The sequence below is a fragment of the Paramisgurnus dabryanus genome, chromosome 2, assembly GCF_030506205.2.
Source record: "Paramisgurnus dabryanus chromosome 2, PD_genome_1.1, whole genome shotgun sequence".
NCBI lineage: Eukaryota > Metazoa > Chordata > Actinopteri > Cypriniformes > Cobitidae > Paramisgurnus > Paramisgurnus dabryanus.
The window spans coordinates 3,292,518-3,318,119 of NC_133338.1; the positions used below are offsets into that span (position 1 = coordinate 3,292,518).

The 25,602-nt window shown below is 37.3% G+C and overlaps 1 protein-coding gene across 1 annotated transcript in view; it reads left to right on the forward strand.

Annotated features, from left to right (window-relative positions):
* The window catches only part of elp4 (elongator acetyltransferase complex subunit 4), a 75,212-nt gene extending 50,016 nt beyond the window's left edge, over positions 1-25,196 (forward strand). Inside the window, exon 10 of the mRNA XM_065294445.2 lies at positions 24,702-25,196. Within this exon, the coding sequence (XP_065150517.1) occupies positions 24,702-24,812 (111 nt within the window). The 3' untranslated portion in view covers positions 24,813-25,196. The remainder of the gene's footprint in view (positions 1-24,701) is intronic.
* Positions 25,197-25,602: the final 406 nt, after the last annotated feature.

Here is a 25,602-nt window from a genome sequence, read left to right on the forward strand (position 1 = left end):
ATGAGGGGCGGAGCTTCAGTATGTCAAATTCAATCACATTACAAAGATATTTTAACTATACAGTTTAAATTATTACACTGTAAAAAAATGCAGAATAAAGTTAAAACAACTTGGTTTTGCATGTCAAATCAACCTATTATTTTAAGTTGAAGTAACAAAATTATGTTTATTTTACAAAAATGCTGCATTTTTTGCAGTGTAGAATAAAACATAAGGCATAAGCAGAAATTATTTAATTTAAATTCACTTTGCATACTTTGACAGCTATTCATATTTGAGTTTTACATCTTTGTATTGACGTAAATTCCTTTTGACAGCAACTATTGAGATACAAGGTGTTTGCGTGATAGCGTTTCCCATGAGTCTACAGGCATGTGTCGATTTTGAAGGCTGGTAGAAAAAGTTTCCCATCAAATTCACGCCCTGAATGTCTCCGCCCACTTTCCCCATCCTCTCCTGCTTCCATGTATTTTGGCGATGATGTTAATGACCGGTGACAGCTTACCTATCTCTGGCGTGCCTCACATCCACAATGCTTAATCATGCACATTTACTGACTCCAAATTTATACCTAATTTGATAGAGGTGTTTGAACAGGACAACTTATGGTTGAAACAAAAAGGTTCTTAATGGAACCATACAGACAAAAAATGGTTCTTTTGTGGCATCGTGAAGCACCTTAATTTTTAAGAGTGTAACTACAATCTGATTGGCTGGATTCTGTACAAATCAGTCCATCTTGAAACAAAGTCAGTTACACGGGGTGCTTACTTTTAGCAGGACTTTTCCTTAATGTTGGTTCATTTAAGGAAATGGTAATGACTGTCAGTGAAGCAATACTAACTTGGATATGATGACCTTTTAATGATTTATACTGTGTCCATATCTGAGGCTTGGATTGGTGTCACAAAATTTGTTTTATGTGCTCGGTGTGAGTGTGGTGTTGAGTTTTCCTCGTTGATTTATTTATTCTTAATGGGATTTTCATGAAGCTAATGAGGTGTATATTACTCTGTCTTATCTGAGGTGCTTAATTAAGAAATTAACGAGGATTGTTTAAGTTTTAATATTTTATAGTGGCCATCATTTTTATTGACCTCTCAGCTCTCCACATTCACTGTCTGCTGTTTAATGTAAAGGTTCTGCTAACACAAGAAAGCCATTCATATACTGCATAATAACACAAATATGGGTTAGGATGACTTTCCATCTGAATTTCATCAAGCATTTAAGGATCTTATTTTGACATATTTAATGGAAGTGCCTGATCAGTTATTCCAGATAATTTCCTCCAACAATTTCCTCCTAAAAAATAATATGCTTCCTACAGGCCAATTTCACTCATTATTGTTGATTATAAGTTTACTAAGATGTTAGCCAAGAAACTAGAAACATGTCTTTATCTCTCTTTAAAGAAAACAGCCGAAAAAATCTGTTTCAAGTGCTTAAAATATTTAAATGTGGAGTAGTATTTATTAGCCTTATTTATATAATTTTTAAAATATTTTAAAGGCCACAGTTGTTGGTATTGTTGGTAACACGTTTTATTTTTATTTCTTTTATTTCTTGATTTTTTTTGTATGTGTTTTGTCTGATGTTTGTTATTTTAATGGTTAAATTTGGGAAAAAAGAAAGTAAATGTTCATTTTCTGGCATTCGACTTTTCCAGGACTTCCTGTCATGATTTGACCAAAATAGAAACCAACAAAATTACATTTTTAAGAATAGCCGATTAAATTATACCTCACACTTCACACAAGCTGTTCTTTTTTAACATTGTCACAATTTTTAAATATTATTATTAATGTTTTATTGTTTATCATTAAAGCGGCGATTCACAGGCGTTAATTTGAGGTATTATCATAGATGACGGCTGGTCGGATCTCTGTTTCCGGCTGAGGTGGCACAGCCATGCTAAACTGAGCACAGAACACAAATACTTGATTAAGATGCAAATTTCCCCGTAATTGCAATGTAAATTTTTACATTTAGTTGAAGACGTCAACTGTCATGTTGCCATATCATTAATTCCCTTTTCCAGCCATTATTGTCATTCTGTGACGTTTCTTGGATTTTTTGTGACGGTCTGATAGAGCCATTTTAATTTTCCTGGTTCATTTCATGCACCTTTTTTTGGTTTCGTATTCTTATGTCACCCGTGTATGATAAGGTTGCACCACTGAGATTTCAGGGGAAAATTTCACATGAAAATTGCGCTCATTCGATGGCAGTATTTTGATTGTGCATCCATTACTTCTGCTGAATATTCCTCAATGCAAATAAGCCCAGACCCACCGATGTGCTACATGTATCTGAGATAATTAATTTCCCTCTGAAAGCCATCTGAAAAGCAGGAAACCCTGCCAGGAACAAGCGAAAAATTAGTGTTCATTTAAGGCTTTTTTGGCAGTGGACACATTAATAGTTTTTGCCCCAAACAATATGGCCACCTAGGGGTATGTGCTTTATTCCTTGCTTCAAGTGGTTTTGGCCCTGGTCGACCGCTAATCAATTAAGCATGCAGACCGGCTTTAGCATGCAAATGTGCTCATAACTGTGGGTCAGACTGGCTAGACTGAAGCCATCGTCTCACTTCTGCATGTATTTATGGTTTTATTGGTTGGGTGGGGTGTATTGTTAAAACTGATGAGGCTGTTGTTTCTGTAGAGAGTCAATGATTTTAACACATTTTAATGTCTTTCAGCTGCCTGTGCTTGGGGTGAATTATAGGAAGAATTAACTGGGGTAATTTCAGTACTATTAGGGTTTTGTGCTTTTATTATTTTTGTAAGCACAATAGTGTAAAGCAAAGTAAATTCTGCATCAATCAAAGTCAGAACAGCAAATTGTACTACTTTTTTCCACATTATTGTGGCATTATTGTGTTATTCACGTTTTATGCATTTCTTGTTAATTCTACATTTAGTTTATACATTGTGCATGTATATGCAAGTTTTTTGTCCATCTTCGCATTATTTGCCTCTTCTTATGTAATAAATCCTGCCTCTGCATGCACTGATGTTAATCGCTAATGTCACTAATTGATGTGAATGTGCTGATCTTCTTGGACATGCAGATGCCACAGTTCGTAATTGCCATTCTTCACCTAGGTGCCCCACTTATTTTCTCAGGAACATTTTGACATTGTCATTTCTTCAGATTCAGTCATCTGTAAGTTAAGCAACAGTGAGACCTAAAAAAAGCCTGGTTATAGTAAGCCCGGCTATAAGAAATCTGGCTATATAAAGCCTGGCTATGCAAAATCTGGATAAAGGAAACCTTCTTATAAGATGCCTGGTTATAGTAAGTCCGGCTACAATAAACCTGGCTATATGAAGTCTGGCTATACGAAATCTGGCTATGGGAAACCTAGTTATAAATTGCCTGGTTTTAAGACCTTTGGTCATTTAAAGCCTGACTTTATTAAGCTTGGCTATAAAATGGCTCGCAATATTAACCCTGGCTATAAGAAACAAAGTTATAGTAAGCACAGCTATAAGAAACCTGGCTGTATGAAGTCTGGTTATAAAATGCCTGTTTTTAAGATCTCTGGCAATTTAAAGCCTGACTTTATTAAGCTTGGCTATAAAATGGCTCGCAATATGAACCCTGGCTATAAGAAACCAAACTATAGTAAGCCTGGCTATAAGAAACCTGGCTGTATGAAGTCTGGCTATAAAATGTCGGGTTTAAGATGTCTGGCTATTTAAAGCCTGACTTTATTAAGCCTGGCTATAAAACAGCTCACAATTTGAACCCTGGCTATAAGAAACTGAGCTATAGTAAGCCTGGCTATAAAAAACCTGGCTGTATTAAGTCTGGTTATAAAATGCCAGTTTTTAAGATTTCTGGCTATTTAAAGCCTGACTTTATTAAGCCTGGCTATTAAAAAGCTCACAATATAAACCCTGGCTATAAGAAACCGAGCTATAGTAGGCTTGGCTATAAGAAACCTGGCTGTATGAAGTCTGGTTATAAAATGCCTGTTTTTAAGATGTCTGGCTATTTAAAGCCTGACTTTATTAAGCCTGGCTATAAACAGTTCGCAATATGAACCCTGGCTATAAGAAACCAAACTATAGTAAGCCTGGCTATAAGAAACCTGGCTGTATGAAGTCTGGTTATAAAATGCCTGGTTTTAAGATGTCTGGCTATTTAAAGCCTGACTTTATTAAGCCTGGCTATAAAAAGGCTCGCAATATGAACCCTTGATATAAGAAACCGAGCTATAGTAAGCTGGACTATACGGAACCTGGCTGTATGAAGTCTGGTTATAAAATGCCTGGTTTTAAGATGTCTGGCTATTCAAAGCTTGACTTTATTAAGCCTGGCTATAATACGGCTCACAATATGAACCCTAGCAATAAGAAACCGAGCTATAGTAAGCTCGGCTATAAGAAACCTGGCTGTATGAAGTCTGGTTATAAATTACCTGGTTTTAGGTTCTCTGGCTATTTAAAGCCTGACTTTATTGAGGCTTGGCTATAAAATGGCTCGCAATATGAACCCTGGCTATAAGAAACCAAGCTATAGTAAACCAGGCTATAAGAAACCTGGCTATAGGAAGTCTGGTTATAAAATGCCTGTTTTTAAGATGTCTGGCTATTTAAAGCCTGACTTTTTTAAGCCTGGCTATAAAACACCTTGCAATATAAACCCTGGCTATAAGAAACCGAGCTATAGTAAGCCCGGCTAAAAGAAACCTGGCTGTATGAAGTCTGGTTATAAAATGCCTGGTGTTAAGATGTCTGGCTATTCAAAGCTTGACTTTATTAAGCCTGGCTATAAAACGGCTCGCAATATGAACCCTGGTTATAAGACACCGAGCTATAGTAAGCCCGGCTATAAGAAACCTGGCTGTATGAAGTCTGTTTATAAATTACCTGGTTTTAAGATCTCTGGCTATTTAAAGCCTGACTTTATTGAGGCTTGGCTATAAAATGGCTCGCAATATAAACCCTGGCTATAAGAAACCAAGCTATAGTAAGCCAGGCTATAAGAAACCTGGCTGTATGACGTCTGGTTATAAAATGCCTGTTTTTAAGATGTCTGGCTATTTAAAGCCTGACTTTATTAAGCCTGGCTATAAAACACCTTGCAATATAAACCCTGGCTATAAGAAACCGAGCTATATTAAGCCCGGCTAAAAGAAACCTGGCTGTATGAAGTCTGGTTATAAAATGCCTGGTTTTAAGATGTCTGGCTATTCAAAGCCTGACTTTATTAAGCCTGGCTATAAAACACCTTACAATATAAACCCTGGCTATAAGAAACCGAGCTATAGTAAGCCTAGCTACATAAAACCTGGCTGTAAGAAGTCTTAATATCTCTTAATAGACATGTCTGCTCTGTGGGAATTGTTGATGGAATGCCACGAAAGACTCTGAATGCCCAGAGCCAAGGTGGTGCTCGTCTACAGGTGTGCCGTGTTCCTTGAATCATGGCATAATACTGACAATGCACGGGACGCACATTAACCCTCAACCGCAAACGCAATACCTGAGATTCTGTCCAACTAGTTGTCATCCGTACTGGTATTTTGATGAACTCGTTCCATGTTTGGTGTCAGTTCACATCTGTCAGCTTCACTCAGCTGCACAGGATGCAGTTTTTTAGTCATAATCATTAGCCTGGCTACGAGCAGCCGCGCTCCTCCTTCTTTGTGAATGGCCGTGATCATTCATGCCTCTGTGAGTGTGATTGGTCTCTCGCTGGGCGAGACTTAAAAAGCACTGATGTGGGAACGGGCTTTTGGCAGGTGCACTGACTGCTCATCTGCTCTAGTGTTACCATGATTGTGATCCATTTAGATCACTGATAGATAAATGCCCCTCTGTTTCACAACAATAAGCAACATGCTGATTCCTCTTCTCATTTCCTGGGGTTTCTGTTTTATTTGAACCTTAGTTAGAGTGTATTGACGTTTGACACTTTTTACAATTTAAGTTGTCTTCTTTATACCTAGAAATTGGTTACATCTATTACATCACCCAGCTATTTTAGTTTTATATAGACAGAATAATATTTAAGAACATTGATATAAACCTTTAAAATTGTCTTTGTGTATGTTGATTGTCTTTTGACTTTTCTCTGAACCTTTTTCTCTCTGTGGTCATTATCGGACAGCACTTATATATATGCATACGGATTACTTCAGATACGTTCATCCTCGGCTCGGGCTATATGTCATTGTTGTTGCCAGTAGTCTGTGTGTATTTATTTAGGGGTAATTGGAGGGGGAATCTAGGAGGTAATGAAGTGTATCCACTCATGTCTGCTCCCCTGCGCCGAGGGCTCAGCAGCTCAGCAAGCCAGCGGTACAACGCCAGAATGCTTATTTTATACCCAGGTGGACAAACACAATTACGGGCTCGTCCTCATTGTGGCGGCCCAGGGTTTGAAGCAATCTTTTATGCGTGCGCGTGCGCCCGCCAGATTGGCTGTTCAGCCGAGCTCGAGAAAGACCTTTCAGTGTCTCGGACGCCTCTGCGCCCCCGCTGTTCTCTCTCCCGGCCCTCTGGAGCGGCCGTATGATTTCTCTAACACCTCCGGTATTTAACTCTGTCGCGGAGAAGCGAGTCGGACGCTGTTCATGATTTACATGTCATTTGGTGCCTCATATTGTGTGAAATTCAATTGCACAGCACAAACTGTAGCCAAAGCACTCTCTGTCTGTGTCTGTCTGTCTCTGATTCTCTCTTGTTTACCTTTCTTCTTCTTCTCATTGGTGGACAGAAGGTTTTCTTTGTTGAAATGAGGTTGTTTCAATGCTTTTATTCCAACCGGTGCTTTTTCAGAAGATCATTTTTAACCACAAAATTTATCCTGGTTTTATCTATTTATTTTTTACTGCAAGTCACTTCTGTCTGCATCTATATTCACATCTGACTACGAACACAGAGTTTGCAAAATGTAATACGTGCCCTATAATTCGTAAATTGTTAGGTCGTATATATTGTGTATATTTCTCCACTGTATGAGGTTGTTTAGCCTGAGACTGTCTTCCAAAAATACAACCCCATAGGTTATTTGTGCAAGCAGCTTATTACGACCTATATTTTGAGGATGAGTTTTAACTATAAGTGATTGCTTTACACTAATATATTTTAAGATATGTCAGTACAAGCTGTACAAAGATCGATTTATATGATCATTAATCATTGTTTTGTTTCAAGATGCAAACCAATCTTTTTTACAGTATGTTTTTAAAAACTACTTCGCAACTTTTTTCTGTCATTTTTTTTCCAATTAAAATGACAATTAGATTTTTTTTTAAATGTGCGATTTGTCTAACGATAAATGCTTAATATTAAATTAGTACGTTTTCAAGTAAATAATAAAATAAGTACAGTGAAACAAAAAAAATAGGACAAATATGTACATGCATACAAACAGTGCTTTAATGAGGTAATGTTTGTTTTTGATAAACACTATAAAGTAACGCATGGATCCAATAACCAGATGACCAAAACAACATTTTCCCAAAACTGTGCGTTATATAATCGTCTGTGTGTATCTGTTATCACGATTAGGGCTGTGCAAAAATAACGATACAGCTAACTATACTTTTTTTCCCACGATAGTGTATCGATTTTTCAATCTCTGCTATTGATATTTTAAACAATTAATAATCCCTCTGTGTGCGTCAACCGACCTCCTCCACCTCTGCTGTAGTTGTCGCTGTCCAGTTGTCTGTCATATATGGCCAATGTCTCGAAGTTAGCCGGAGTGGGAAAAAATGGCAGAAATGTAAAAACACCTGCAGCTTTCGTGTGAACGCACTTTGGCTTAAAAAAAAAAGTAAAAAAATCAGCTCTTTTTTTATTTTTTGATAAAAAAAAGAAAAAGCATTGCAATTTATCGCAACATGCTACGTATTGTATCGTATTGTGTAGGGGTGGAACGGTACATATATTCGTTTCGAACCGAATCGGTACGGGGGTCACGGTTTGGTGCATGAATTTAAACGGAGAATACACGGTATGAAAATAAAAAAACTTGCGTGCAAAATAATCAACTACTGTAAGATATGCAGGTTCTTTAGGGACAGCTAATCTGTAGCCCCGCTTTAGCTCTGAAGCTCTGATTGGCGCAGATGCAGCCAAGCTCCGCCTATGTATGCGCTCTATCAAAGCCCGGTTACATTCTCTGGCACTCTGCAGTTTTTTTGTCAGGTTGACGGTCTAGAGAGAGAGAGTTAGTGAGATAGCAGCGACAGCGAGTATGGCAAATGGTGATGAGGATCTGCTGGCCTCTTTAAGATCGCAAGTTTGGCAAAACTTCACTTTTCCAGTCAGTTAGAGTAGTACAGGCGAGAGAGTGGTGGAAAAGACGAGGACTGTGTGTCGGCGTTGTTCAGCAGTTGTTGGGTATGTGAGTGGAAGTACATCTAATCACGCTCTCAAGTCTCACGCATTCACCATGAGACACACGCATTTCAGTCAGTTCACACGCCACACCTTGTATTTCTCACGCTGAGAAGTAGGAGATAAATTGTCCTGCTAATATACAATTAATGGACGAAGCGCAGGCAAACGCAGGGCAGTTATGTCGAGTTCAGCTGCTTTCAGTTTTTTAAGTGTTCTCAACTTTACGCAGCGCCATCAGTGTCAGAGTAGCGCAAGAAATCTTGCGGAGGAGGCTGATTTCAAATCGCTCTCGCGTTACTTTGACGTCATCCACTTGTCGTTTCTTGCAGCGCCTCATGAAGTCGTACACACCTATAAATTCATCCTACAAGCCTACATTTTTTTGTTCTTTAGTACATTTAATATGAAATAAATGTGCTAAAATGTAATTTAAAAATGTATTTAGGTAACTTGTAATACATTTGAAACCCATCTTTGTATGAAAGATGAGTACAAGTTTATACATTTTTGTTATACGAGATAGTATGTTAAATGCATTTCAGTTCATATTCATGACATCTCAAAATAACACAGATTAGGACACCTATGTTTTTAGATTATCTTAAGTACTAAAAAAAAATTGCCTTCTGCATTTTTGTTTTGCTTTTCCCTACATTGTACCGGAACCGAACCGAACCGTGATGTCTGAACCGAGGTACGAACCGAACCGGGACTTCTGTGTACCGTTCCACCCCTAGTATACATTGTATTACGGGCCATGAATCGTGATACGTATTGTATTGTGAGGTCCTTAACAATACCCAGCCCTAATCAGGATGGACATTTTGACCTGTGTGTACTGTATGTATGTTTTTAAGTGCAAAGCCTGAAAGGAGAAAGGATTGTGGTTCTCTCGCGCTAAATGGTGGCGTGTGCACATGTGCCAGTTTCATTTGCAGTGCGGATGTGGGACAGGAATCAATAAGCACGGGCGGCCTGTAGGTCTAAAACTCTATAAGACTATTTCGACACGATTCCATACACACTGATACACAGCTGTTTTTAAAGGTCCTGTGCTTATTTGTGTTCACGGTCTCTCTCAATAATAATGGTTTCTAATTACAGCAAAATTTGTGGGTTCGAGTCAAACGGGTCGGATAGGTTACGCAATTAAATTAATGCTGCTTTCGTCTAACAGGGTGTTCGGTTAATTATGGGGTTGTTCCATACAAGACTCTGAATTGTGTGGTCATGAGATTTAACTATAGGGTGCAGGATTACTAGCCTATATAGCCGGGTGCGTGCTAGAAGATGTGCATGTGCGTTAGTAAAACAAAGCCAAAATTGTTCACAAAGTTGTCTTAATGACAGAATATTATTTTATTTATTTTTATGATCGAATTTAATTTTTGCGATTATTTTGCAATGAAATGAGAAATTATGCACGATCACAAAAAATTGACATTTTGTTGATTTTGCGTTGGGTTCTGCGATCGCGAAATACTGGAGGGACTGTTAAATGTCCTAATGTGACTAAGGTCTAGTCCTGGCTTGATCTAAATCCTGTCTGGGAAACTAGTTAGCTCGCTAAATAAAAATATTAAATAATTTTATTTATTTTTATGATAGAATAAAAAATGTATGTGATGAAATGAGAAAATATGCACGATTACAAAAATTGACATTTTGTTGATTTTGCGTTGGGTTCCGCGATCGCGAAAAACTGGAGGAAGTGTTAAATGTCCTAATGTAACTAAGGTCTAGTCCTGGCTTGATCTAAATCCTGTCTGGGAAACTAGTCAGCTCACTGTTAATGGTTAGGGTCAGACTACTGATGTACAGATGATGGTTCAATAGGGGAGGGTTACTAATAGCAACAACACTTCAGGCCTGCAGTATGAAGTCTTCAGTTTACCCCTCTTTGTCCCCACAAGTGCTGTCCTTTTGGCTAAGGGGACTTTTTTCTTGTGAAGAGTTACAACCTGTGATGGATTACACCCCCAATTCATTAACACTCTGTGAAGCACTTTAACACACACATCTCTCTCATACGTATAGTTCTCTTTTTGTCTCCTCATCTGCAGCCTTTCCCCATCAGTCCTGCGAAAGCCAAGTCATCCATACCAGCTTCATCTTTATCTGCCGCGAAACCATTTCACCTCTATCTGCCTTCTTCCCACCGCCTCTCTTCGCTCTCATCGCTGGTGTTCCTCCTCTCGTGTCGTCTTGATAGTTGAAAATACCTGCTGGCTCATTAGCTCCTTCCTCACGGCACTGCACATGAATAAAGAGAAGGGACGGCTGACAGCCGAAGCCTTAAGCTCGCCGTCACACTCCCACAAATGCCCACACTTCTCCTAAGCTTGTGGGATGCTCTTACTGGCCCTAATGATTAAATCTCACACCTCCATTTGTAGCCTCCATCAGTTGCTTTTTCTGTATTCTACCACCGCCTCTCACACATAGCAGCACGCACCACACATGCCGCCTGAAGTGCGAGTCTCTGTGGTGCCCGACACTCGCTTGCCCAATGCCCGACAGACCGGTGAGACCCATAGAGAAGGTGGCACAGTAACCCACAGTCGACCTCTTAATGTGTTTAAACTGTGGGTGAACCCCACTTCTGCTTTGGGGGAGGGCAGGGGCTTGTTTTTTTGTGAAGGTGGATAACAGAATGGAAAAGTCCCACTTTTGCATTTATGTGTGATGCCTTTTGGGTTGCTGTAAGCTCCTGAGAGAAAACCAGTGAAATATGTTGGTTCTATAATTTTGGTTCCTTTTTTATCAGAATCAAAGAATATTTTCAGTTTGTTATTTTGGAGTTTTTAAATATAATTCAATAACATCCATACATAAGGCAACATTTAAGTTTACAGTAAATGCCGTACTATTTTAAGTATTTTAATGCAACGTTGATCAGGCTCCTTGAAGACATTGTTTTCTTTTTTAAGAATGTCTGAAGCTTCCCATTTTAACACAAGCTTTATTGTTGGTCTCAATAGCAGCTTCAGATGTATAAGAGTGCTGTCGGCTCCAATAGTGAAGTGAGCTTCAGACCCCATAAGTGTGACTGCAAACAACTCAACTCAAGAGTCTCTTCACTGAGAATAAACCTGACGGCTTAAAAAACCTCCAGTGTTCATGTCAACACACAGGATTCATGCTTTAAACTCTCTATTCATTATTTCTTCTCCTTCTTATTCTCTCGCTCTCATTGTAATGCAAAGTTGATGAGGCTCCTTCAAGACGTTTGACTTTGTTCTTGTAACATTACAGAGGAAACAGTGGGGTGATGGTAGTTTAGTAGGTAAAGATTTGAATTAGTCATCTGAAAGTTGCTGGTTCAAGCACAGTTCAATTTTCACTGTTGTTATGCCCTCGAGCAAAGCCAGATAACCTTCAGGTTTTTCAGTCGGACTGTTGCTTTAAGATCTATTTTATACGTTTTTATTAGTTTTTAAACTTATTTTGACTAAGGGGGTAAACATTTACTTGCAGAAGTTGCCTGAAAGACATTTGTAATTCCTTTTATTTAAAATTACTCTATATGGTTGGATCCATCTAATCCCGAATGTAGGACGCTATTTAATAAAAGTAGAGATAAAAATATTTTTAATATTAAATATTTTAATATTTTTTAAGGTGGTTATATTAACTTAATTCTAATTAAATTTTCTGAGGTTTATTATTATTCATATTGAACATTAAATTAGTATTGTTTCTTTACATTTTATATATATATATATATATATATATATAAAGCAAAAATTCATTGCATTTTCCTGTTCTCTTTTGATTGGCAGGATATATTGGCCAGTGTTGGGGAAAGTTACTTTTAAAAGTCATATTAATATTAAGTTACTCCCCAAAAAAGTAACTAATTGTGTTACTTAGTTACTTTTCATGGAAAGTAATGCTTACGTTAGTTTTAAGTTACTTTTGTGTTACTTTTTTTACTTGGCAGAGGCTTGATCTCTTTCAGGCCTTGCAGGTGTTTTTATGATCGCAAAAAAGTCAAGCTCTTGCCTGCTATCTCCGTTTCTGACTCAAACTGTTCCCGCTCATGTTAATATGTTCAATTTAATTCAGTACATTATTTTATTTTTAAATTTAATTAATTAAACAGAAAAGTAACTCGCATTACTTTTTTAAAAAAGTAAATCAAATATTAATGTGTACATTTATAAAGTAATGCGTTACTTTACTTGTTACTTCAGAAAAGTAATATTATTACGTAATGCATGTTACTTGTAATTAGAGATCGACCGATACTCATTTTTTTAAACCGATGCCGATAACAAATATTTGGATGCTTATGTGCCCGATAACCGATATGCTGAACCGATTTTTATTTACTGTTATACTTCTGTTTTTGACATAATTACTACAAAACTACTGAACTGAACAAACCCGTATAATAATAATCATAATCACTTCCTCTTTGCATACAAAGTCATAAATAGAGATGTCTGAAAGAGTGAAGAATAATATTAATTTAATGAGTCATGTAGAAACTAAATTCCCAATACATGGACCATTCCAAACACCCCTATCATTTCGTCAGAAATGGACTGATCCAAAGTTCGCGCTCCGGTTGCCAGGTTACGGAGCGGGAGAGAGAGAAAAGAATAGCAGAGTTGGCTGCTTGTTATACATAGTTTATAGAGTAAAACAGGTGGATTAAGTCTCTTTTTTGGGATATAATATCGTTGTTTTGACCAGCAACCTGTAGCCTTCAGCAGTCCAACAAGTAGTTAGCAAAGAGATTTTACAAATAATATCACTGACTGCAATACTACATTCAGGAAAGTAACAATCAAAACGGCTTATATATCACTGAATTTCTTAACTGGTGACGTTATTTGATGTCAGAATAATGAATATTTTGTTGTTATGAAATGGCTGTTGACAGCGCTGTTTATCTATGCATTTACTCGCGCATTAACTGTATCAAACTGTGACCGCTTGCGGAGGTAATAAATAATTAATTAATATCCACAGACATTTATTTAGATATTTTAGCAAAATAATGTCTATCTGGGAAATGTTAATATAACTTAGGGTAAATCTTGTTAAAAAATGTGGCTGTGCTTTAGCCTTCAACCCCGGTAAGTGAACAGCAATATGAACGTGATTTTACGATTCTAATGATAAGCATAAATAACAGAAAAACGAATTTAATTTAGCGGTTTTAATTCCACAAAGAATGAATTCATGGCTGTTTTATTCATGCAAAGCTACGTCGTTATTGGGACAGGATTTTATGGATCAGCCAGCGTGACTCTGTGAGTTCGTCTCTATTCTTGGACAAGCTGCATACATTGCTTTTAATATATCAACTTATTTAACATAACACACATTAATGCACAAATAAGATGTGTTATAAATGCCTCGTATGCAAAGTAAGTATACTCAAAGACCTTTTAAAGGGGCGGTGAATTTGTCGATTTTATTGTTTTATACTGTTGCCTGATGTCTACTTCTGATGTCCGCGTGGTTTTTACATTCAAAAACATCAAAATCAATAAGTAATAGGCTATTTTGTAACATAGATTAGTGGCTGTCTGGAGAAATGGTTCGTTTGAAGGGGCGGGCCGCATTGAAGACCTGGACGTAAACACCCACTGCTATGATTGGACGGCTTCATTCCCCGTCATTACATGTGGGGAAATGTTTTAAAAACATTAATGTGATAAAAATAGCAGCCGAACACAAATATGTTTGAGCCACAAAAGATTCTGGGTGCTAAATATGATACGCATAAATGACAATACGTATATTAAAGTAGAAACAAAACTCGACGTGACTAAATTACCGTATACAACACAGTAAGCGCGCATCAGAATCTAAACTGCGGCTAATAAATCCTTATCAATAACTTAGTATAATTCGATTGTGCTTGTGAGGTTGCTTTTACATTCACGTAATGTTAAATACCACAGTTATATGATAAAAAATAAGCTTTGTTGAGTGTTTGACCTTTCAAACGTAACTCGCCTAAATTACCGTATACAACACAGTAAACGGGCATCAGAATCTAAACTGCGGCTGATAAATCCTTCTTTATAAATAACACTGTATATTTCTACCGTTAAATTACAGTCGTGTTGTTAAGTGGTGTATCTTTATTAATCGTTTAATGTTTTTAGTACATTAAAACAGTCAAACATACGTGTTTAGACACGGATGTTACAACAGACATATCAAGCGATCTCTTCTAACAAAGCAATAGTGAAACGCAGTAACTTAAATAAAGTAAAATGTCTTACTGTGTATAATGCTGTGTCATTGTTGTCGGATCCAATATAAGTGGTGCTTTTAATCACAGTCTCTCTGCAAATCCAGCATCGACTTCTTTCCAAATAAATCCGTGTACACAAAGTTAACAAACACTCCCCACACGAGCTGGAACTTCTTAAAAAGCAAACTTTTTCCAGGCATTTAATGTTATGTTCCAAGCCTCCGAATTAAAGTATTTAGCTTCTGTGTTGTTCCCACGCGGTTCTTCCACAACCGAAAATGCGTTTCCAGTCTATCATAACAGATCACCGCGTCAAAATAAAAGTCTCTCAGAAAAAATTTATTTAAAAGTCATTTTGGTTACATTTGTCAATCTTTAAAGACATATTTACTTGTTGAGACACACGTGTGTCACGCGAAGCTGTGGGCGGGACTTCAAAAGTGGTCCTTGTATTTGGCTATGGGGCGGTGCTTCAATTCTACTTTGACGTCATAGATTTCCGAATTCCACACTGGCTTGTTTTACTGGCTTGGTGCCAAAAACGGTTATATTTCAGTAGCACGGACGTTTTCAGTTCTGAAACTTGCAGGATGTTCATTTAAGTATGATGACCTCTTATATAACAAATTATCAAGTTAAAATTGAGTATTTGATTCACCGCTCCTTTAATGAAGTCGCGTCACTCCGCCGTCATATGTGCTGTGCACGCTGCTTCTGCTGCTGTGAGCTCCTCTCCTCAGGATGCGTCCGGCGCGCAATTCTCAATTCTCTCGTTTATCGGTCAATCCGATATTACAAACCCGATATCCGATCATCGGAAAATGCTCAAATATCGGGGAAAATATCGGAAAACAGATATATCGGTCGATCTCTACTTGTAATGCGTTACCCCCAACACTGGCCATGACTATCGGCTGTTTTTAAACTATCAGTTGATATTGTGAAAATTGCTTTTATCATTCGATACCAACTATTTGCCAATATATGATTGCATCTGTAAATAAGAAATATTTTTAGATATGTTCCTGTTAATAAAATTCCTATAGTTTACCGTCATCCCAACAAGAAACAGTCAGTTTATGCAACAGCACACACACACTGTAAAATAACTAATTCAACTTTATTTTATAAGTTACAACAACTAGTTGTCAATCAAGATAAAAAATGTAAGTTGAAATTACTTTAAAATTCGATGCATTTATTTACAGTGCAGATACATATCAGCTAATCCCCATTACATTAAAAAGTCACTTTCCATTTGTTTTCACCCGTTCTATGCTAAAGGGTTAAATGAATATTTGTATCAGCTTGTGAAAACAGAGGTGGTGAATACTGTCATATCACATGCAGCCGTCATTTCTCAGCACAACCAATCGAACTTGAAAGCAGCACTTACATGTGTTTGTCCTCTGCGCCTTCTGCTCTCCGGAGTACCTTTAGGGCACCTGCCCATGTGTTCATATCCCACCCAGCCGGGCCCTTTAGGCTCCCCACTTACACCCAACAATACAACAGCACCCAGGGTACATTCATGTGGCACCTCTCCAAATACGAGTGAACTGAGAGTGGTGAAAATTACCCCCAGACTCCTGACCCCTTCATTCCTGACCTCTGCAGTCACTGCAGTACAGATGGAGAATGCAGTGGACACGGCTGACCAGAGGGTAACATACATCCACAGTGATACTGATCGCGGGTTATTCAATGTTTTTGTTACCTTTGCGTGCCCTGGTTGGATTTTGAATAACCTGTGAGAGTGATTTTGAGTTTTTAGCATAATAATATATCACAAGTGCCAAAAGTTATTACTTCACATTATTTCATGTCCGAATGGTTCTTATGCCATCTCTGAGCATTGCGAAACAGAGGTGTATTTAATTGCACTTATTGGTACTTGTTAAAACACGATTAATTGAAAAGAACTCACCATGTGGAAATCACAAATCGTTGATTGGAAACATATAATGTTAGGAAATAGTCTTGTGTAATTTGACATGTATATACATGATTTAAATCCAGCTATGAGAGACCCAAATATACAAACTAAAGTTACAACATAAGTATCTTGAATATGTATATATAGTGTTTAAAACTAAAGATTGAATGATGATGGTTGACTTGAGATTGAGTTAGTCTCATCTTCTTAAAGAATCCAGTAATACCAGGCTTTTGTGTTGTAATGCTCTTAATACACTGATGATGGCTAATAGCATATAATGCTGGACCATCAGCAGATACACTGAGTCGTGTTACGCTGTTCATTGTGAGCTGTGTGAAAGAGGAAAATGAAGGTTTATATTGTTAGAGGTAATGATGGTGGCTAAGCTAATCTTCAGTGTCTTCTCCAGTTGCCTTTGAAGAAGCTTATCTACATAAGCAGTTTAAATGCAAGATGTTTCGCTCTGAACATGTCTACTTTTTTCTTAGAGAAACACATTGCGTGGAAGTTTAAGATGAACTTTTGTGCTTTCGTGCATAATTTAACATTTTACTTGGAATGCAGAGCTTTGGTTATGCACACAGCACATGTCCAAACATTACAGCTCTGTTTTCTTTTTTATAGTTTGGTGAATCATAGCATAGGGGTGTTTATATACATTGAACAACACTTTTGTTTTTGCCCCCATTTTTCATAAGCTAAACTCAAGATCTAAGACTTTTTCTATGTACACAAAAGGCCAATTTCTTTCAAATATTGTTCACACATCTGTTTAAATCTTTGTTAGAGTCTGTTTACATTTGGCATTAACATGCGTTTTCATCGATCGGATCACAAGTGGACGACGTTAATGCCAGGTGTAAACGGTGTTCAAAACGTTTTGAACGCGTCCACTTTCGACCACTTTCAACCACATTCAGAGGTAGTCGAAAACCTTTTCGATTCAGATTGCTTTTGTGTGTAAAAGCACATGTGGTTGAATGTGTTCGAACAGCCACGCGACCGCCTTCTCTCCGCCCATTTATCTAATCTGACGGTACTGAACACAATGTTTTACGTCTTTTCTGATTTCTGGCGCGAACACACGGTGAACAGCGCTATTTTTTAGCCTTTCATTGATAAAACTAAAGCGGCTGATCTCCGCAGTTTCATTTTGCAAGCGTGTGAAAGTTGCGCGATCATATTTCAAAAATTGCGCTGAAGAAAGCTCTAATATATACATGTACAAAACACTGTGCAGCATGTTTACTTACAACAAAAGCAGTGGAGTTTGACAAAATATTAGTTCGCTTCCATATAAACTCAATACTTAAATGACAGTAGAGAGACTCGCCCACCATCTCGACAGACCACCTCCTCACAGTATTCGGACAGAGGCGGTCGAAAGTGGACAAAAGTGATGGATTTAAATACCAGGAGTAAACGTGATGTGTCTCTCTCGTCCACTTGTGATCCGATCGACGAAAACACATCTTACATACCAAATGTAAACAGCCCCTTAGTGAGCACTTCTCCTTTGCCGAGATAATCCATCCACTGCAGTCCATGTGGCTGGTCTTAGAAGATCTTGGAGGTGAAGATGCTGGATGTGGAGGTCCTGGGCTGGTGTGGTAACACATGGTCTGTGGTTGTGAGGCCATTTGGATTTTCTGCTTATGATAGAGAAATGAACATTTAACTCTGGTGGACATTCCTGCAGTTAGCATAGTTGAACACTCCCTCAAGACTTGCGACGTCTGTGGCATTGTGCTGTGTGGACTTTTATTGTGGCCTTTTGTGTACATAGAAACATATTAGATCTTTGAGTTCAGCTCATGAAAATGGGCAAAAACTAGTTTTGCGTACATAATTTTGTTCAGTGTCATTTCATGTACATTTGGTGTCCAGTCATTATTTTAGTTAGTTTTTAATATTTTAGCCAAAAATTACTCATCCTGAAGATTTACTCATCCTGAAGTCATTCAAGATACATATGTCCATAATTTTTTAGACAAACTGATTTATTTTAGAAAATGTCCTAGCTCGCCCAAGCTTTATAACAGTTAAGGGCTGTTTACATTATAACGATAACTATACCATTAACAATAAATATATTAGGGTCCACACCACCGAACGATAACGATAACTTCATGCTAATTCGCTCACGATGCGTAGTACTTGCACAGATCCTTAACCTTCAATGGCATTAACTAATATTGCTTATTTCCTTAAATAAAATGCTTGTAATTGACCACGTGTCATTAAATGTATAAATATGCTGTAATTGTTGCATTTACAATGTCTATAAACACCAAATGTCCTCAACACACTGCATTTCGCGCATTTCTAAACAGTGAATTTAGTATTTGTAATCTAATATCTTACCTTTTGGTGTAATAGTCAGTGTAGTAGAATAAAAACATTATGAAGTTCATATCACTGCATCAGCGCTGGACCTCAGCTTCTCCACAGTGCCTGTCATTTCAAATGCACGCTGCACTTTGGTTTATAGTTCATCAGTTGAAAAAAAAAATCGTCTAGCAAGTGATTCAACAATACCGTTCCTTGTATCTTTATCGTTATGGTGTGAACTCCGCTATTCTCTTTACAATAAAAAAAGTTAAAACAATATTTTTATAGTTATCGTTACAATGTGAACGGCCTTTTAGAAAAGGGTCCACTTTCTTCAAGTCCAAGGAATGGGCATCCATCCTCCACAGAAGTAATCCAAACGGCTCCAGTGGGATAAATCCAGGCCTTCTGAGAGTAGTCTATACAATTTTCTAAGAAAAATATCCATATTAAAAGCGTTATAAACTATAATATCTAGCTTGCACCAGAATGTAGCGTTGCGTATGATGCACAAGATCCAGTTACTCTTGCGAGAATCGTGCGTTGTGAATTGTTTTAGCTACAGATAGGGATAACTGAAAATCCATGTCTTATATCAAAATCCTTCACCATTTTCTTTAAAATCCAAATTTTTTACTTGTGACTGAAATTGTTGTTTTTCTCCCTGCTTTGTGCCTCCACCCCCCACGTTCATCATTATGCCTTTACATCATGACACAATATGGCAGCATGCGTTCCCTAGGCTAAAACTCTCTAGTGAAAGAAGAGGAGTCCAAAATGGCGTTGTTACCGGAAACTAGTTATTTTCGCTTGTAAAGAGGTTCTCATGGCTATGGAGGACCCAGATGTGATAGCAGCCTTCCAGTATTTGGCACAAAACCCAGCCAACATCGTCAAGTACCAGAGCAACCCCAAAATCATGGCTTTGATCAACAAACTCAGCTCCAAGTTTGATGGCCAGCAACCTTAAAGGGCAGAAAATATTCATGTGAATAGTGGATACTTGAAGGAAGTAAACCCCGTTTCTAACTATTATAAAGCTCAGAAGAGCTACACCGTCAGAACGGATGTTAACGGATAAACAAATCCTTTCTAAAATAACTGAAAATGTATTTGTCTGAAAAATATGAACCCTGAAAAATATGTATCTCGGATTTCTTTAGGGTGAGTAAATCAAGTGGTAATTTTCTTTTTGGCCGACCTATCCCTTTAATAATTTTGTGTTACATGCCATAACAATATAATATTTCCTGATTAAGATGTGTTGTACATCTGAAAATCATGGTTTTCTGTTGTCTGAACTAGTTAATGTCAATTCTGTTACCATCAAATCCTGTTACCAATGTAGTATATAAAAGTGTTGACTGTATTTAACAGAACTGGTCGTCATACACAAAGAAACTCACAATTTCAGTCTTATTCATTCATTTCATAAAAAGCAACAATTCTGTGAAAATATTGTGGATAAAATTCAGATAGAATTGTGGAAATATTTAGATAGGAATAAAATATATTATAGGAAATACCTATAGATCTATAGATGTATTCTGTTAAATTAAATAAAGTTTGAGTGATTTCAGACACAGTACACCCAATCTCCTATTGAAGAGTCTTGAGGTGATTTCTCACAAGTGTCATTAAGAGCAATATGAAGAAGCTGCAGGCTCGGCGTGAGGTTTTGTTCGGTGTGAAGTGTTATTAGTTAAACCTCTTAACCAAATCCCTCTTAAGTTTCCTCTCAAGAGCCTCTTCAAGTGGTTTAAACTCATTTTTCAGTGAGTGAGTTGTTGGCAGACAGATTATATAGAAAGCAAATTTCACTAATTGTTTCAATAATTCACTCACAGTTTGATTTCAGACATACAAATTTGTGTTGATTTACTTTACAGAGTTTGTGTCATGCTTAGTCACGCAGTCTGAAGTGTCTAATATCAGTTGTTTCAGCTTGTCCTGGGGTTCAGGATTGTTTGTTCAGGGGTAATGAGGACATGATTTGTCCTGAAAACTTTGTGCTAGAGGTGACTCATAAATAACAATGTGATTTCATTTCCTCACTTACTCAGAGTGAACTTTTAACATAGCAGACAAGAAATATCTCAATCACTGTGCTGTGTTTTCTGTCTTCATAACATTTTAATATTGCAATGGTTCCTGTTGGAGATACTTTAGACCATTTAGTTTGCTCTGAAGAAATGAAGTATTAAATATTTGTGACCCTGGACCCCATAAGTCGCACAGGTATATTTATAGCAATAGCCAACAATACACCCAGAAATTTTCTTTATTTAAACAATGAAATCACTTAATATTTAAATTTTTTACATATACTTAAAAAAATCTTAGTTTATTTAACTTTTAAGCTTATAAAATTCATTAAAATAAAACATTCAAGTGAAATGAACTTGAAATGATCAGTACATGATGTAAGGAATACCCATAATCCTTTGTGTCTGAATATTTTGATTATTTATGCTTTTTCACAGAATAAAAACTGATAATCACTTTAACGACATAGAGGTTAAAGCTCTGACTTATAGTCAGTTATTTATAACACTAAAAGTAATATAAACGATAAAAAGAACTCTGTTAACTAAGTGGAGGCGGGTTTTTTTAAGTTAAAATCAATGTAAATTTACTTTAGTTTTAGTTAACATTACTTAATTTTTATTATGTCAACAATTTTCTTCCAATTTTTTTTAAGTCAATTCAAAATGATTACCATAATCATTAGGATATTAAGTAAAGCTCATGTTCCATAAAGATATTTTGTACATTTCCTACCATAAATATATATTAGAGCTGGGCAAAAATCGCCTGTGATTCTCATGATTGTCTCATAAAGCTGGTTCTGTGATTAGTAGTAAATCACCATCACCTGCTTTCAGATGGATATATATATATATATATATATATATATATATATATATATATATATATATATATATATATAAAATCATCAGTAATATGTGTTGCTAAGGACTTCATTTGGACAACCTTATAGGCAATTTTCTTAATATTTAGATTTTTTTTGCACCCTCAGATTCCAGATTTTCAAATAGTTGTATCTCTGCCAAATATTGCCATATCCTAACAAACCAAACATTAGTGGTAAGCTAATTCGGTTTCAGATTATATTAAAATAAAATAAAAAAATTGACCAGGGTCACATTTTATATTAGTGAAATGCACAAATTAATTGATTTAAGCTTCTATGGTCATACTCATCCTTCGTTGACCCACCTGCTTTGACTTATAAACCCCAACCTTTTGTAATCTGTACTTCACTTCTCATGTTCTTCAGAATACCACCTGATAAGCTTAGACATTTTGTTCCTGGGTGTCTCTTGTCCTGAGGGCTTCAGGATGTGAATCTTCTGATGGTGTGCGGAAAAGGCTCGGGGAAATTATGGATTCTCCTGAGCTTTTAGGAACACAGCTTACCTGCTGTCCAACACACAATAGGAGCTTTGGAAGAGCTTTGTTTGTTTGGAGATAAACATCAACCGGGAGATAAAGATCACCTTATAGTCAAAGCAGTTGAAGGGAGAGAGAATCAGTGGAAATAGAATTAATATGATATCTATACTGCAGTAATAATGTGTGTACTTTCATCAGACCCTCTGTAGCTCAAGCTTTCGGATTGTTAGAGATTTGCACTCGTGTGGTGCTTTAATAAATCACTCGATTATAAGCCGTAAGCCACAAATCTTTCACCTGAGCAGTCAAAAAGCTCAAGCCTCCCTGAAGGGGTTTAGATGCAAGCTAACAGTTACACTTCTCTCGGACCATTTAAGGTGCGTGACCGAGCGTCTAACACGATTTGTGTTCACACACTTGGTTTCGTCTGTCTGTAAACACGGCCTGTGATGCCTTCTTTACTGTCTTGAGTCTGCAGGTATTTACTGAAGAGACTGAAAGATGAATCAGGCGTCTTCAGCTGATTTATTAAGACATCTTAGATTGCCCACATTTAGATTGATCCATACGTGTTCAGGGTGTTCTTTGCAGTTCGGGTGGCCCGCCTTAGCTGGCAAACCCTACCACCTTAACTAGGTCGATGCAAATTCGATGCACAAAAGGCCGTCAAGTGCATCTCGGAGAATAGCGCGGACGAGCTTCACATCGCGAGCAAGCATGTGCCACACGGCCGAAATGAGAGAAAGACATGGTCCGTCTGGAGGATAACTGGTTAATAAAACATCTCAAAGAATAGCACAGACGCGCTTCACACCGCAAGCGTGCACGCGCGCCACACGGACAAAATGGTCCATCACTGTCTGGAGGATAGCCAGTTGATAAAACACATGTCCGTGAGAACTGTAGGTGGACTTATGTTTTGGGTTTATTTAAGCCTGTTATAGTATTAGTCTATAGTTTTTGCAAGTTTAAAGTAAGTTAGCTGGTGATTTTGTTGTTTGAGCAACCTGCTAGCTAGGTTTTACGTGCCTGTTGATTCGATATAATTGTTGAGCGCTCTGCTCACGTTATTAATGTGCATTATTTACATGCTACACTCCTTTAATATAATGTAATTAATAGTTGGAAATAATTAGTATTTACAATCATCGTTCGCCATACGTTCTACAACATCTGCTTCAGTTTGTGTTTATTAACCCTTTAGTTTCACTTCATCACACAGCTATTCCTGTTAGAGGTATCTGTTAAAAACATTGAATACATTAATAATCTAGTATGTGTTCATTTTCTGTCAGAGTTTCTTCAAAATTAAGTTTCATTTGAGTGTTTTTAATAAAAATATTTTCATTTTCATCATGACGCGTACCCCCCCCCCCCTTTGATTGCCAACCCCCGGGCCCCATCCATCCTCCCAACCCTACCAACTTAACTAACAAATTTTCTGTGGGAAACCCTGGTGTTATATATTCGAACTATACCATACATACAATGCAACCTGTGGCTCCGTTTCAAAATCTAGTGTAGTACCTACCAACATTTGGTAACAAGTCATTATAGACATGATCCCCTTTATCTGAGATCATCAACTAAAGTCTATAATGCTGCGTGCACACTCCCAGCGACTTGGTCGCTTTTTGGCCCCCCTCTCTCTTTTAATAAGGGCATTCCTAATTCTTGATGTCCCAGTAACAATATATAATACACAATGAGTATACGTCCTTTGCAGTAACTGTCTAAAGATGGATGATGTGACCTGCACACTTCACTCCCGTCCGTAGTCGCTCCCGAAAGTCGCTCATTATTTGCATAAAGTTGAAGTTTTTTTTAAACGCGTACCATCCATTCGCCAACGTCACTGTCATACGTATTATAATGTATTGTACTTAAGTGCAATGTTGTTACAATGCTAAAAACAAAAGTTGTGACTGCTGAGTTAGTGCTATATACTATTTAATGCTATATGCTAGTTAATGCTATATGCTATATGAAGTTCTACTACTGACGTTACAGTTACGTTTTGCAGGTCCAAACTGAAAAAAAAAACTTACCACTCAGAAACGTCCATTAACAATCTCCAAACAATTAATTATTCCTTAAAATCTGTTTCTTCATCTGATAGAGACTAAAACATAAGATATGTTAACACACACACAGAGCTACTGAAGGAGCTGCTTTGAGAAACAGCCAATCAGAGCAGAGCTCAACATTATTGTTCATGACCCTTTAAAATAAGGTAATAATAGACCATTTCATTCTGAAGGCAAATCCTAGGGTTGTAAATGGACATATAAAACTGATCATTTTTGCACTTAATAAAGCCACAAACCTTTTATATTTTTTCGATGCATTCTATGGCACCTTTAAAATTTTAAAATGGACTTTAAACATGACATGCCCTCTCTCTCTCTCTCTGTTTCTCTTACAGAGACTGCATTTGCCTCCAGATCTGTCAGAGACGGTGAGTCGGGTGAGTAAAACTGAACTGGCAGGAGGATGTGGTAGCGCAGCCACAGGCAACAAGCACCTAGATTTCTAGCGTATTCCCAGAGCTCCTGTACTCATCCACGCCATCCAGTGTGATGTTGAAGGACAGGAGAGGGTTGAAGCTTCAATCCACCAGCGCTGGGTCATGGTTACACCTGCACTGACACAGTTACACTCATTATAAATGAGCATTGTGCTGCATTTAGTGATGGCACAACAAGGAGACAAGTCACAATTATTCAGATGAGTCAGATATTACATACCGGACTGTTGCTATCTTTAGATCGCTCTAGATCATGCAAGGATGTGATGCAAATGCGTCTTTACAATCTTTTACAAATTTTTGAAAGAGCCACATTTGGCTTTGTGATGTTAATAAGCTTAGCTGGCTCATAAATATTTGCTCACAATAAATGTTCTGTGAAAAATGCCAAAAGCGTCATCGTTTCTTCTTTTATTAAGCTGTGGGACCATATTTCAGTCTGTGTAATTATATTTTAAGCGTAAAATGATTTAAAAGTTTTCCTTGTAAAATAGTAAGGGACACTCCACTTAAAAAAAAAAATATGCTAATTTTCCAGCTCCCCTAGAGTTAAATATTAGATTTTTATCGTTTTGGAATCCATTCAGCTGATCTCCGGGTCTGGAGCTAACACTTTTAGCATAGCTTAGCATAATCCATTGAATCTGATTAGACCATTAGCATTGCGCAAAAAATAACCAGTTTTCGATATTCTTCCTATTTAAAACTTGACTTTTCTGTAGTTACATCGTGTACTAAGACAGACAGAAAATTAAAAGTTGTGATTTTCTAGGCAGATATGTCTAGGAACTATACTTTC